Source organism: Leishmania martiniquensis, chromosome 19 (assembly GCF_017916325.1).
Source record: "Leishmania martiniquensis isolate LSCM1 chromosome 19, whole genome shotgun sequence".
NCBI lineage: Eukaryota > Euglenozoa > Kinetoplastea > Trypanosomatida > Trypanosomatidae > Leishmania > Leishmania martiniquensis.
The window spans coordinates 385,749-399,894 of record NC_090154.1 but is presented as its reverse complement, the minus strand read 5'-3'; the positions used below and the strand labels follow the sequence as shown (position 1 = coordinate 399,894).

The window sequence follows — 14,146 nt, the reverse complement described above, 5'->3', positions numbered from 1 at the left end:
TACATGTGTGCGTGAAGGGGTGCCGCACTGAGCTGATGAGCGCTTCGACTTCCAGCAAGACGATGAAGACACCCGAAAATTAGGAGCGACAAGACGCGCTTCTTCACGCTCCACTCTTCTCCTTCTGGCGCGCTCAGTGTTTGCGAGCCAGCGTGTTCTCGGCGGCATCTGCAGCGAACGATCCGCAAGCAGGCACCATGAAAAAAAAACCCTTCTCCTCTTCCATCACGGAGAAGCACGCCCGATGGGTGCATGTCCGTCAACACAACGGTAAGAGGCCGGGCACGGATAGAAAGGGGGGGGGCGGGCGGGTGATAAAGGGAGGACAGAACGAAGCCGAAGAGCAGACACAGAGACTGTGGAGGATGACTGCAGCGTAAGCGCCGCACGACGGCACACAAAGGCAAATATATCGAGAAAGAGGCTTTGCCAGACTCACCAGCCAACACCATCAGTGACCACTACGATGCGGCAGCGTCACTTCAGCGACTCAGCTGGTTGATGCCGTAAGTGAATGTATGGGCGAAGCTGTCACGTGGGTCGCCTAAGGAAATGGGCGGAGTCCGGCATCAGCGAGACAACGAGTGCGACACTCGCACGCTTCTCTTGACCCCTCCCCCACTCCCCCCTGCACTCGAGGGGCCCATCTGCTTGGCGTGGTGGACGCGAGGAAGAGTGAAGGAATACGTCCGTGTTGAGTTCTCGAAAGCAACAGCGCACGCGTGCGCAGCTCTTTCGCCCATTCCACTTCTCTTTTCGTGGCTGCCGTTTCTATGGAGCTTCTCGCGTACGCGGAGTTCAGTATGCGGGGCCAGAGGAAGCGTGCGATGCTACATGGCGCCTGGCTGGCTATGCTCAAAATGGGTGGCAGCGTAGAACAAAGAAAGAAAGAGAGAGGGGGTCATGATAAGCACTGACGATCATGACGGCTCCTAGATCAAGAAGCTGCGAAAGCGGTGGTGCAGGAGGTGGAATCAGTGCCGCGCCGTATGGAAGCTGTCAATGGGTGGCAGCCACGCTGGCGATGGGAGAAGCCGCCAGCTTGTGTGCGGCTGCGTGCATGTGTGTGCATGACACAGTGACAGAGAGGCTGCGAAACAGGGGAGGAGGCGGTGTAAAGGGCCCATGGGGGTGGGGAGGGAGAGAGCAAGGGGTATGAGAAGAGCAGTCGACCAGGGCCACGCGCCTGAGCGGAAACAAAAACAGCGCGGCCCTCACAACGGGTGAAAAAAGTAAGGCGACACATCATTGACCGCGCTCGACTTGCTGGAGACGCACGTGTACCACCGCTGCCACGCACCACGGACGAACAAACGAACACCGTCCCGTTAAGGCAACCACAAATCTCAGCGCCGCCAGCGCTGATCTGCGACAACGCGAAAAAAGAAACCAGACACACGCGTACCGGCGTTGTGCCTTTCCCCGCCTACCTCTTCTTTTCAGCAGCTCGCAGTTTTTTCTTCTCTCTCCTTGCCGCATGGAAAGTGTCGACGTGCGTCTTCTACTTGCATCAGAGTACCATACGTATGAATAACCTTAGTGAGCCGCCCAACAGGCCTTTTCTTTTATTGAAAAATTCCCCTTGCACGCACCCATTCCACCACGAGCACATCAGCAATCACATGCGCTCTCAGCCGCCCCCTCCCCCTCCCTCCCATCACCCCTCCCCACCGCCTCGGCTTTCTCGTCGCCCCGCCGCTATATGGTCGAGGCGCCAGGGTGCCAAATCAGCACTGCTTGGCGCCGTTCAGCCCAGTGCAGCTCCGCTGCGTGCAGCGCCGGCGAGCCACCACGGGCTACGCTCTCCGCATCACCGCAACGACTGAAAAGCGGTCGGCGGGTGTGTCTATTCGCTCAGCCGTCCATTCCACTCGCAGCGCGCCGGCACAAGCGTCCCCATGCCCGCGCAGACCTTTCCGCCGACGCCGACGAATCTGCAGACGTACCCTGGCGGCGGACTGCACACTCTGTGGCCTTATCCGCCCCACCTCTTCCTCCTCACACACACAGAAAAAAGAAAGGGCATCAGGCCCTCGTGACGCCACAGAGGGAGGCGGCTTGCACCATGAGGTGCCCAGACAGGCGATGCGGCGCACAAAGTGATGCGAACGAAAGAAAAGGGCCAAGAAAGAGGCACCCCACGCAGAGGCATTGACCTGACGCAGATGGCGAGTGATGCAGGCGGAAGCGAAGAGAGCTTTTCGTTTTTCATGTGTGTATGTGTATGTACATGGAGGCGTACTCAGCATTGACTGAGGCTGCGCGCCACGCATACGCGGGGAGGAGTGAGAAGGACACGAGGGACATCGAAACAAAACGGGGGGAAAAAGGGGGAATGGCGGGAAGTCAGGGAAGGAGAGGGGAGGGGTGGTGGTGGCGGCGGTGGTGTGTTTGTGTGTGTGTGTGTGTGGTGGCTGAGTAGGGGGGAGGGGGAAGGGGATGGACACACGTGGGAAGCAGAGAGTAAGAGGGGTCGGAGGAGGTGGGGGCGGGAGAGCAGGTGGTGGTGAGCCTAGTCGGCTTCATTACGGGAAAGCGGTTCGCTTCGCGAGGCGTATACACGGCAAGCAGAGATGGTGTGTGTGTGTGTGGGGAAGATATAGCGGGGCGCATGCAAGGGGCTGTAGAGAACGAGAGAGCACGTCGGGGAGGTGAAGGGTGGCCCCTGCCACTGGCGTTGTGCGGCGAGAGAAAAAAGAATGTGGGAAAGACGGAGTGGTGCTGGTGGTGGTGGGGTTGCAGTTGTCATGGGCAGTGCGGGGCTCGACGGCGAGGGTAAAGGGAGGGGAGCGGGGAAGCGAGAGGAGTGGAAGAGAAAGGGTAAGGGACGTGAGGGGAGGGGACCATCAGCGCGGTTCGTAGGCGACCTTCACGCAGCAAGGCGCAAGGAAGTACCCAAGAAGAAAAGACACGCGCACACACACACACACAGAGGGAGAGGGGGGAGGGAGGGAGAAACACGCAGAAGGCACGCATGTACGCGCAATCACATGGCTATGCTGTCGTTCACGGAGGAGGGAGGAGTAAGGGGGGGAGCATGGGCAAAAAAAAGAGGAGTACGCGCCCCCATACAAGCAGCAGCACTCAAAACAGAACAAAACAGACACGCAGGAGGTGGGCGAAGGGAGGGAGGGGAGGAGGGCAGAGACACACCAACCCAAAGACCAAACAAAACACACAGAACACGCAGCGTGTGGCACATCCGCGGAGAGCAGTGTGCGCCTTCAAAGCACACACACACACACACGAGATGGGGGATGGAGGGAGGGGAGAAAGGGGAGGACAACGCTGATGAAGCCGGCCTTCCCCCTTCCCTCCACCACCACGCGCACCTACGCTGGGGTAGCAGCCCAGACGTTTCCCATGGCTGTACGAGGTCCTCTTCCCCCACCCTTATGTGTATCGCGTCAATTCAAGGCCGACGCATTAGCCTTCTCTTCGGCCGACTTCGCTGCTTTGGCCTTTTCCGCCTGTGACCTGATCAGCTCGGCCTCATCCTTGCGGGCTTGCCGACGCAGCAGCTTGCCCGCCAGGTTGCGTGGAACCTCGTTCACAATGCGCACACCGCCGTGCAGCCGCTTGTGCGGGGGCATGCTTATCATCACGAAGCGGTACAGCTCGTCGGACGCGCGGACAGCATCTTTTGGAGACACTGACGGCTGAAGGGAAACAAGCGCGCGGGGGTTCTCAAAGCTCACGTCGCGCGGGTCCGGCACCCCAATCACCACGCAGTCCTTCACCCACGGGTGTGTCAGCAACAGCGCCTCCAGTGCAGCCGGCGACACCTGAAAGCCCTTGTACTTGATCAGCTCCTTCAGCCGGTCCGTGATCATCAGCTCGCCAGTCTCCAGCACCTTGCCGATGTCGCCGGTGCGGTACCAGCCGTCCTGCATGCACACGGCCGTGTCCTCGTCACGCAAATAGCCCTTCATCATCTGCGGACCGCGCACCCACACCTCGCCCTCCGCCCCAGGCTCAGCGTCGACGCCGGATGACACATCCGTGCCGCTCTGCTGGCTATCATCGACTTTCACGATGCGCAGCTCCGTGTCTGCCACCAGCGAGCCGCAGGCCCCGGGCGTGTTGTCCCCCTGCATATTAGGCACTGTCACGGCGGGCGCCATCTCCGTCATACCGTAGGCCTGAGTCACGGAGACGCCGGGCAGCATTTTCTGCATGGCGTCAACCGTCTCGGGGCCGAGCGGGGCGGCGCCGCAGCAGAACTGCCTCAGCGACGACAGGTCGTGCTGCTTCACCTTGTCTTCGTTCTTCAGCAGCGAGATGAGGATCGGCGGGGCGACGAGGTTGATCGTCGCCTTGTACCGCTCGCACGCCTTTAGGTAGTCCTCGACTGTGTACTTGTACATGACGATCTGCGTCACCCCATGGGCGTACCCGGCGTTGAGGCAGGCAGTGAAGCCGTAGATGTGAAAGAACGGCAGTATGGCGATGCCCGCGTCGTCCGAAGAGAAGTTGAAGGCCTCCCCGAGTTGCTCCGAATTCGCGATGAGAGCTCGATTCGACAGCTTCACACCTTTCGATAGGCCGCCCGTACCGCTGGAGAAGGGGATGACGATGGTGTCGTCGAGGGTGGCGCCCTTTAGCCCGTCGTAGCTGCGCGGTACAGGCCAGATGTACCACCTCTTGAAGAAGTCCTCCGGGTAGTGAATGCTGACCTTCCTGCCTGTTTCCTTCTCCAGGATCGCGACAGCCTCCTCGAGCTGTTTGCGGAAGTAGCGCATGCCTAGGATCACCTTGGCGTTGTTCTCCCTCATGAAGTAGGCGAGCGTTGGCGGCTCCGCGATCGCATTCACCGGGGAGACGAGGGCGCCGAGGCGTAGCGTGCCGTAAACCACTGGGCCGTAGATGATCGTGTTGAGCATGCACAGGCACACCACGTCGCCTTGACGGACTTTGGCGTGATGGTAGAGCGCACGCGCGCACCAGTCGGTGGCCTGCATGACCTTGAGGTACGTCAGCTCCTTGCCGTTCTCGGCCTGAACGGCGGCGATCTTCTTCGGGTCCTTCTCCTTGATACGCCTCATCAGGTACTCGTAGAGGGTCCTCTCCTTGCTCACCTTGCTCACCACCGATGCAAACTTCGACCTGTAGATACGCGTTTCTGTATCAGCAGTGGCCGGGGTGGCTGTAGCTGCCGCGGAGGGGGCCGAGGCCGTGGAAGCAAAGCGGATCTGCTGTGTCAGCGGCATGGCCGGCGAGATGCTTTTCACTAACCGCATGACAGTATTGGTGGACGGCGGCACCGTCGACACACGCGGCGCTGCAGCAGCAGCAGCAGCATAGCTGCAACCCGCGAGTAGGCTGCTGCTGCGGCGCGCATCACTACCGCTGCAGCGCTGCGCACCGAGGATGCCCGCTCGCCGAATCGTATTGCGGAGCATATTGGTGACGTTTGTGAGCGATGGGTATATATGCCTGGTAGAGGGCGCCTAGCGCAACTTCTGTGTTTCTGCGTTTTTATGATGTCTTGACGCGACGCACGAGTCTACGACTCTGAGTGGAGACGCAGACGCACGTGTTGGGAAGCGCGTGTTGCTTCTTCGAAAACGAACCGACGCCTGACGCCAAGGAAGGAGGGAGATGGAGAGGAGAGGCGGGGGGAGGAAGGGAAGGGACCAAGCCGCAGGGACTACACACGCGGCGGCTGAGAGCGGGGGCGACAAAATGGAAAGCAGTGTGGGGCAAATGGGGGAGGAGAGGGGAAAGAGAGCGAGCGAGCGAAAGGGGTCACAACAAAGCCAAATAACAACAAAAAAGAGATGCAGAAGTGAGATGATGAACGAGACGTTTTGAAAGCAAAAGAAAAAGGCGTACCACGTGAGCAGTGAGGAGGCACGTTCAGCGGAGGTCGTGTGCTGACGATGAGGTGAGTATGCCTACGTGTGCGTGGCTGTACAAATAGACTTCAGGGTAGGGAAGGGGCCAGTGATCTCTTATTGGCGCTGGCAAAGGCTCATATAAACGGGGAGAGAGAGAGGGGGGGGGGGGAACACGAAGGAGGACAGACGACAGCGCTTCTCACGGCAATGCGCAAGTATCTGATTTCAGCCGTATGCGCAACAGCCGACGGTGAAGGAGTGCACGGGGCGAGAGGGATAAAGGGAAGGGGGAAAAAAGAGGGTGAGTGGAGAGGTCGAGTGAGAGCGCTGCTATTTTTTTTTGTGTGTCTCAGAAGCGCAACTAAACGAGTTGACGGCAGTCAGAGAAAGAGTGGTGTGTGTGTGTGCGTGTGAGCGGGGATGAGAGTGAATGGGAGGATGCATCAGACAAACACACACACTGAACAACTGGCAGAGGATGGCGAAGCAGGCGAGCCTGCTTCCACAAGGGTGGAATGCCCGAGAGGACGTTGGGAGCGGATCGGGGTGGCGGTGGTCGTGGAGAGATCCTGTTGACGTAGGCGTGATTCAGCCACCTTTGTTTTTTCCCCGTTTGTGCGTCTTTGCGTGCGCGGCAGTTCGTCCCCGATATTCCTTTGGTTTTCTCTTCACAGAGTTCGCACAGGCGTGCAACTATACAAATATATAAACATAAAAAAAATTATATATGTAAATATGTGTGCGCGTACACGAGATGGGGGCAAACAAAAGGAGGACGAAGGGTAGAGAGGGACCGACGCTGCGAAGAAAAATCGAAGAGAAGAGAGAAAAAAAAGACAAACACCGCACAAAAAAACGACAGAAATGTGAGACCGCGTGTGAGTCCGCCTCACTGCTGCCCATCGACCCGAGTTTGGTGTGTGTCTGCGTGTCTGTCTCTGTGTGTGTGTATGTGTGGAGGTAAAGGGGGGGCTTGTCTATGTTTAGGTGTGTATAATGCTCTTGTACCTACAGACATGGGTGGCGGGCCATCGAGCAGAGAAAGAGGGAGTAAGGGGTGGGGTGGGGAGGGAGGGGGAGGCAAGGTGATGTACTGCTGGAAGAGAGCGGTGACAGCTGGTGACACTGGTGCAGGGCGCGCGCGCTGGGCTCCTCAAGGGGTGCATTGAAGCGGCACATCATTCATGAGCATTCATTCACATTTACGTGAAGGTAGACCGATCGTACGATGAGATGCGGTTGAAGGGAAGGGGTGGGGAAAGCAGAGGGCTCGCAGCAAGCAAAACAAAAAAACTGGCCCAAGATATATATATATATATATACATATATATATCTGTATCAGAGAGCAGAGTGCCTACACGAGCTCTTCGTGTTTTCTTTCCCGTGCTACCCCCTCCATGGAGGCGGGGTCCGGGTTCTCGTAGCACTGCTGCGATGAGAAGAAAGAAAGAGCGGCGAGAGGGAGGGAGACGAGGGAGACAAGGGAGGAGAGCAACAGTGAGGACGAAGCAGCAAACGATGAGCAGGTTGGGGAGAGGGTCGAGCGAAAAAAAACAAGCAGTGCGAAAAAAAAGGTCACAAGGCGCCTGTGATGCAGCGAAAAACGCAGCATACACACACACATGCATGCATGTATACATACATCTCTGTATGAAGAGGGAGAGGCACATACCCCACCCCCACCTCCAGCCGGCCGTTAGGCTTGCACATCTGCTCGTTCTCCGCGACAAAAAAAGAAGCAAAGGGGTGCTGCAGCAGTGGCCGATGACCGCGACCCGCGAAGCAGGAGAAAGGCATTCACCGGCAACGAACCAAATTCATTGTTCGCTGGGCGCGACAAGGCGGTGACCAAACAAACAAAGCGGAGGGCAATCAGGGAGGTGACAAGCGCCTCGAAGAGAGCCTCAACGGTTAGCATATAGGAGAAGCGTAGGGAAAGAAGGGCGAAATGGGGGAGGGGGGCAGAGATCGAGGAGGCGGGAGAAAGCAGCACCATGGCAGGCCTTTTCTTTTATTGAAAAATTCCCCTTGCACGCACCCATTCCACCACGAGCACGTCAGCAATCACATGCGCTCTCAGCCGCCCCCTCCCCCTCCCTCCCATCACCCCTCCCCACCGCCTCGGCTTTCTCGTCGCCCCGCCGCTATATGGTCGAGGCGCCAGGGTGCCAAATCAGCACTGCTTGGCGCCGTTCAGCCCAGTGCAGCTCCGCTGCGTGCAGCGCCGGCGAGCCACCACGGGCTACGCTCTCCGCATCACCGCAACGACTGAAAAGCGGTCGGCGGGTGTGTCTATTCGCTCAGCCGTCCATTCCACTCGCAGCGCGCCGGCACAAGCGTCCCCATGCCCGCGCAGACCTTTCCGCCGACGCCGACGAATCTGCAGACGTACCCTGGCGGCGGACTGCACACTCTGTGGCCTTATCCGCCCCACCTCTTCCTCCTCACACACACAGAAAAAAGAAAGGGCATCAGGCCCTCGTGACGCCACAGAGGGAGGCGGCTTGCACCATGAGGTGCCCAGACAGGCAAGCTCAATATATATATATATATTCTATAGCAGCCCTGACAATCATAGCCGCCATGAGCAGCCGAGAAGAGTGCCATGATTGGTAAGGCAACACATATTCTTAGGCAGCAAAGAAACCTCTGCGAATCGGGAAGGAGATGAACGGTGACGCTCAATGGCAGTTGCGTCGGCAGTCGGGCTCGCAGGCGCGCGTCTGCAGCTGCCGGCAAAGGACTCAGCATGATTGGCACAAAAAAACAATCAACAGGGGTGTGGGGGATGCAGGGTCGTGGAAAGAAAAAAAACGCGATTGGAGAGCCGAAGCTCCCCGCGAGACAGCCTTCTTCCACCAATGCAGCTAGATGCATAGTCACTGCACCCTTTCCCCTGTTAGCCCCGCTGCGAAACGCGGTCCGTCCACGTATCCTCATCCGACCGTTATTACCTTCAGCTGCAACAAATACTGTTGTTGTCCATGCCGTTTTCTATACGCCTCCTCAACGCAGACGCGTCTGCACTCCGGAGCTCTTTCCCTCTCAGCTGCTCTCTGCGCTTCCTCCTAGGTGCTCTACTCGCCATGGCTGCTCTGCTCCTTCAGCAGCGCCACCTCATCCTGGCGCACTTGCCGACGCATCACCTTGCCAGCGGCGTTTCGAGGTATCTCCTCCACGACGCGCACACCGCCGTGCAGCCGCTTGTGCGGGGGCATGCTTATCATCACGAAGCGGTACAGCTCGTCGGACGCGCGGACAGCATCCTCTGGCGACACCGACGACTGCAGCACGACAAGCGCGCGGGGGTTCTCAAAGCTCACGTCGCGCGGGTCCGGCACCCCAATCACCACGCAGTCCTTCACCCACGGGTGTGTCAGCAACAGCGCCTCCAGTGCAGCCGGCGACACCTGAAAGCCCTTGTACTTGATCAGCTCCTTCAGCCGGTCCGTGATCATCAGCTCGCCAGTCTCCAGCACCTTGCCGATGTCGCCGGTGCGGTACCAGCCGTCCTGCATGCACACGGCCGTGTCCTCGTCACGCAAATAGCCCTTCATCATCTGCGGACCGCGCACCCACACCTCGCCCTCCGCCCCAGGCTCAGCGTCGACGCCGGATGACACATCCGTGCCGCTCTGCTGGCTATCATCGACTTTCACGATGCGCAGCTCCGTGTCAGGTATCAGGCTCCCGCAGCAGCCCGGCGTGCACCGCTCGCCCCTCAGCGGTGCCGTCACGGTCGGCGCCATCTCCGTCATACCGTAGCCCTGGGCTACCGCGCAGCCAGGGAGAAGCTGCTCCATCTTCTTCACCACCTCCGCTCCTAGCGGTGCCGAGGCGGAGCAGAAGCGCTTCAGCGACGACAGGTCGTGCTGCTTCACCTTGTCTGCGTTCTTCAGCAGCGAGATGAGGATCGGCGGGGCGACGAGGTTGACTGTGGCCCGGTGCTGCTCGATCGCGCGCAGGTAGTCCTCGACGGAGTACTTGGTCATCACCACCTGCGTGGCGGCGTAGGCAAACATGCAGTTCATGCACGCAGTGAATCCGAAGACGTGGAACAGCGGAAGAACGGTGACGGCGGTGTCACGAGAGCCGACGCCGAACGCCTCGGCGGACTGCTCCGAGCACGCGATAAGCGCGCGGTTCGTCAGCTGCACACCCTTCGGCAGCCCCGTCGTGCCGCTGGAGAAGAGAATGGCCGCGGTGTCGTTCGGCGTGGCGCCCTTTAGCCCGTCGTAGTCCGCAGGGATCTCGGGGATGTCTGTCATCTTGAAGAACTCATCCGGGTACAACACCTTCACCCTCCGCCCAGTCTCGTGCTCCACCAAAGCCACGGCCTCCACCAGCTGCTTCTGAAAGAAGTGCATGCCCAACACCACCGTCGCGTTGTTCGTCTTGAAGTGGTACGCCAGCGTCGACGCAGCAGCCACGGCGTTCACCGTCGACGCGATCGCGCCGAGGCGCAGCGTGCCGTACACCAGCGGCCCGTACAAGATCGTGTTCAGCATGGACAGGCACACCACGTCGCCCTTGCGCACGCCCTCCTGGTACAGCACTTTCGCCGCGTGCTCCGTCGCGTCCATCAGCTCCGGGTACGTGAACGCCTTGCCCGTCTCCGCTTGCACCGCGGCGATCTTCTTCGGGTCTGCCGCCGCCATACGCTTCATCAGGTACCCGTACAGCGTCGTCTCCTGGTCCACCTTGTCCAGCACCGACGGCAGCTTCGACCTGTAGATGCGCATATGCTTCTCCGCCGCGAACACGGAGTACGAGCGCCGCGGCTGCTGCAGTGCCACCGCCTCAGCAAACTCGCCGGCAAAGCTGCCGCCGCGGGTCGCCGCTCTCCGGCACCCCGCGCCGCCGACGGCCGGCACAGGTCCCCATACGGAGGGCACGCTCGCGGCGCCGAGCCGGGCCATCGAGCCGGCCCTGCACAGCCGGCGCGCGCCGCAACGGAGCATGGCCAGGCACGGCGCGGACACGCTTCACGCCGTCTATGACTTGTGCACGACGTGGAGGGCCTCCCCAGACCTGTTGCAGCCGCAAGGAAGATGTGTAGAGAAGAGGTGGCGAAAGAAGGAGCAGCCTGCTACTCGGGAGTCAGAAACGCGATGGAGATGCCAATGGGAGGAAAGGAAAGAAAGAGATCGAGCACGGAAGAGGGGTGCGCTTGTATCCGGGCGACACCGTGGTGAGGGGCCGCAAGGTAGTGCGGGAGGGAGGGAGAGATCAGTTGCGGCTCAGGTAGAGGAAGCGTTCAGGTCTGGAAACCGAGACAGCGACGGGGCAGCAGTGATGGGGGTGGGGCAAAGGGGCGGGTAGGTGCGTGGGTGGGGAGGAAAGGAAAGGGGGGAGGGATGGGGAAGGGCGGCTGGTCAGGAGACAGAAGAGCAAGCAACAACGAAAACGAAAACAGGCCGATTCGTACGCGCTGGAAAGCAAAGGAAGCGCGGAAGGGGAGGGGGGGAGGTCGAATTGGTTGGCGTCACCGTCCAACGTCTGGTCCAGCTGTCGGCTGTCAGGGCCTGTCCGCTAAGCTGGTGCGAGGGAGGGAGGTAAAGAGAGAATGCGAGAGAGCAGAGAGAGTGGCAAGGGGACAAGAAGGGCGAGACGTAGACGGCAAGAGAACGAGAAGGACTGCCCCGAGAAGGTGGGAAGCATTCAATCAAAGAAATCCTTTTTTTCGTTTTCAATGACAAACAGCAGCAACATTCACACAAAAACCACTAGATAAATATTTCTTCACGAAGCGGGGTCGATAAAAAGGGGAAAGTCGCGAATAGGAAAGGCAGGAGAGGGAAGGGTAGTACGCGCTTCTGTGCGTATGTGTGGCAGAGAGAGAGAGGGGAGTCCAAAAAAAAAGAAGATCGAGCGAGCGAGCGACAATGAGCGAGAACAGAAACGAGCAAAACTGAGAAAATGATATGAAAGGAACAACAGCAGCAAAGCAGATGCGAATGCACGACGTGATGGAGCAACCACACAAACACAGACAAGGACAAGGAGACGTTTTTTTTGCTGTTATTATCTTATTGCGTTGATCGATCTCTCTTCGATGCTCGGGTGGGCACGTGTGGTGAGGACACGAGAGAGAGAGGAAGAGGAAGAGGGCGGAATATTTCTGTTTGTTTGCTTTTCTTCGCTCTTTTTTTAATCTGGTGGGTCATGACATACTGGGCGCCGTTGCATGCAGTGATAGTATGCGTGGGAGTGGCGGAGTAGCGTGGAAGTTGGGGAGGGATGCAGAGGAGGAGCATGAATGTGGGAGAGTGAGCATGGTGACCCCGCCGTGGGCGAAACAACGGAAGCGGAGGAAGGGTTGGGTCGCCGGTGAGATGAAGAGGAAGAAAAGAGATCAGGAACGCGAGGAAGCGAAAGGGTGGAAGGGGTCCGTTGGGTGTGCGATGCCACGGCACGGTGCCGCCGCTTCGAAGGAAAAAGCGGGGAGGGGGGCGGGACGGAAGGCAACAGCCAACGCCAGATACTGTGTAGCTGCAAATGAGCCGGAGCCGAAGGGGCGCGAAACTTCTCTACGGCTACCCAGGCAGCGAGGCACGGGGTCCCCTTTCGTGCTACATATGTGTGTTCAACGGTGTGCCCGCTGGCACTGCCCCTTTTCTCTGTCTTACCATCGACCGTCCTGCTGGGCGCGCTCTTTCCCGAAAAGTGGGTGAGATGTGCCAAGAGAGCCACAACATGCATCCCCCGTTAACAGGGGAGGAGGGGGGGAGTGTATGTGTGTGTGTGTGTGCAGAGGCGGAAACATTCAAATGCGGAGAGCTGTTCGCAAATAAAAAAAGGCAGAGCGCAGCTAACGCCTTTGGAGGCGACGCGACACGGATGTGCTTCTTTTGTTTGCCGGCGTCTGTTGACTGGCGCGTTTTTTCATTGCATCGTACACAGCAGGGTGGTGGTGTTGCTGGAGGCGCAACTCCGTCGCTGAGACGCAGACGCATGCGCCGCACATTCACGAGCCACGTTTCAACTCAAAGGGGTGGGAAAGCGAACGAGAAGAGTGAGAGCCAGAGCGAGATGAAGTGCGCAGAGTTGAAGACAATACGCTACGAGGAATCGCGTGTAAGAGGCGGGGAGGGCGGTGTGGATAGTCGTGGCTACGGCGGTAGAGGGGAGGGGGCACCATGGCAGGGGGCCGGGGCAAAAAAAAAGAAAAAAGAGCGCATGCGCGTGCACGAGCGATGGTGGAGGGAGAGAAGAGGGAGGGAGGGAGGAGGGAAGCGGAGGAGTGAGTGAGAGGACACACACACACACGCACACAGACACACACGCAGACACGGACACGGACACACGCACAAAGGCACTCAGCGAATGGGTCAGCAAAGTACCCGAAACAACAACAACAGAGCGTACAAAGAGGGAGAATAGAAAAGGAAACATCTGTGCGTTTTGTGTTCGTTTTTTTCCTCTTTCCCTTTCCCCCTTTTCCCCGTTTCGTTTCCTTTGTGAAGAGGCGAGTGAGAGGGGGAGAAAAGGGGTGGGGAGAAGGGGGCTTGTGAAGACAAAGAAAAGGGAGTAAAGAATGGGGCGCGACCTTCCACCCCCCCCCCCCACCCGCTCCGTGTGCATGCGCGAATACAGACAGATCGCTAAGGATACGATTTTATATTGTGACGGGTTTGAACTTTCTGAAACGAGTGGCAGTGATGCAGGCGGCTGTGTGCGACGACAGCGAGGGTACGTGCAAGGGCAGGCCGATGCTGCTGGCATGATGAACGCCTCCTCTCTAACACGCAGATGGAGGGAATCTGAGAGGATACACCCCACAGCCTTTCACATCAGCGAACGTCGCCAGACATACAGCTGAAAGAAAAACAAACAAAAAAGAGGATAATTCTACGAAATTTGCTCAGGCGCATGCTACAGTAAGGGAGACAAAAAACGAGAGAGAGAAAGTGAGAGCAGACGCTCCATTAACGCCGCGAACGAGAGGATGACAAGGAGGAGATGGGCCCAGGCCGACATCCACGAGAGGGGAGGGTATAGTGCCGCCATCCGAGTACCATCAAGATATGGGAGCACGCGACAAGCGGAAATGTTTTCTTTGGGGCCAGGCAGGGAAGGTGATGTGAGGCAGAAGAAACGAGCGCGCCGTCTGTTCCGGGCAAAAAAAAAAGAAATGATGGGAAAAAAAGGGATGGCAAAACCATGACCGTTGCGGAGGCCCTTTCCAACAACGCACAAAATACACTGATTGGAACGAATGCAGCACAAGAAACGACGAACGCAGAGAAGCCGCCGGGCCGCAGAGAGCGAAAAAAAAAAGAGGAGAAGGAGAAACATACAAAAAC

At 58.5% G+C, this 14,146-nt stretch overlaps 2 protein-coding genes across 2 annotated transcripts; both read right to left on the bottom strand.

The window, feature by feature from the left end:
- Nucleotides 1–3,407: 3,407 nt before the first annotated feature.
- On the bottom strand, nucleotides 3,408–5,402 carry LSCM1_06280 (uncharacterized protein; the record flags this gene model as incomplete). Its single annotated transcript, XM_067323711.1, has 1 exon — nucleotides 3,408–5,402. One exon carries the CDS (start codon nucleotides 5,400–5,402, stop codon nucleotides 3,408–3,410), a length of 1,995 nt encoding a protein of 664 aa, XP_067179340.1.
- A 3,515-nt stretch (nucleotides 5,403–8,917) lies between these two features.
- On the bottom strand, nucleotides 8,918–10,801 carry LSCM1_06279 (uncharacterized protein; the record flags this gene model as incomplete). The annotated part of the gene is made up of 1 exon (XM_067323710.1): nucleotides 8,918–10,801. One exon carries the CDS (start codon nucleotides 10,799–10,801, stop codon nucleotides 8,918–8,920), a length of 1,884 nt encoding a protein of 627 aa, XP_067179339.1.
- Nucleotides 10,802–14,146: the final 3,345 nt, after the last annotated feature.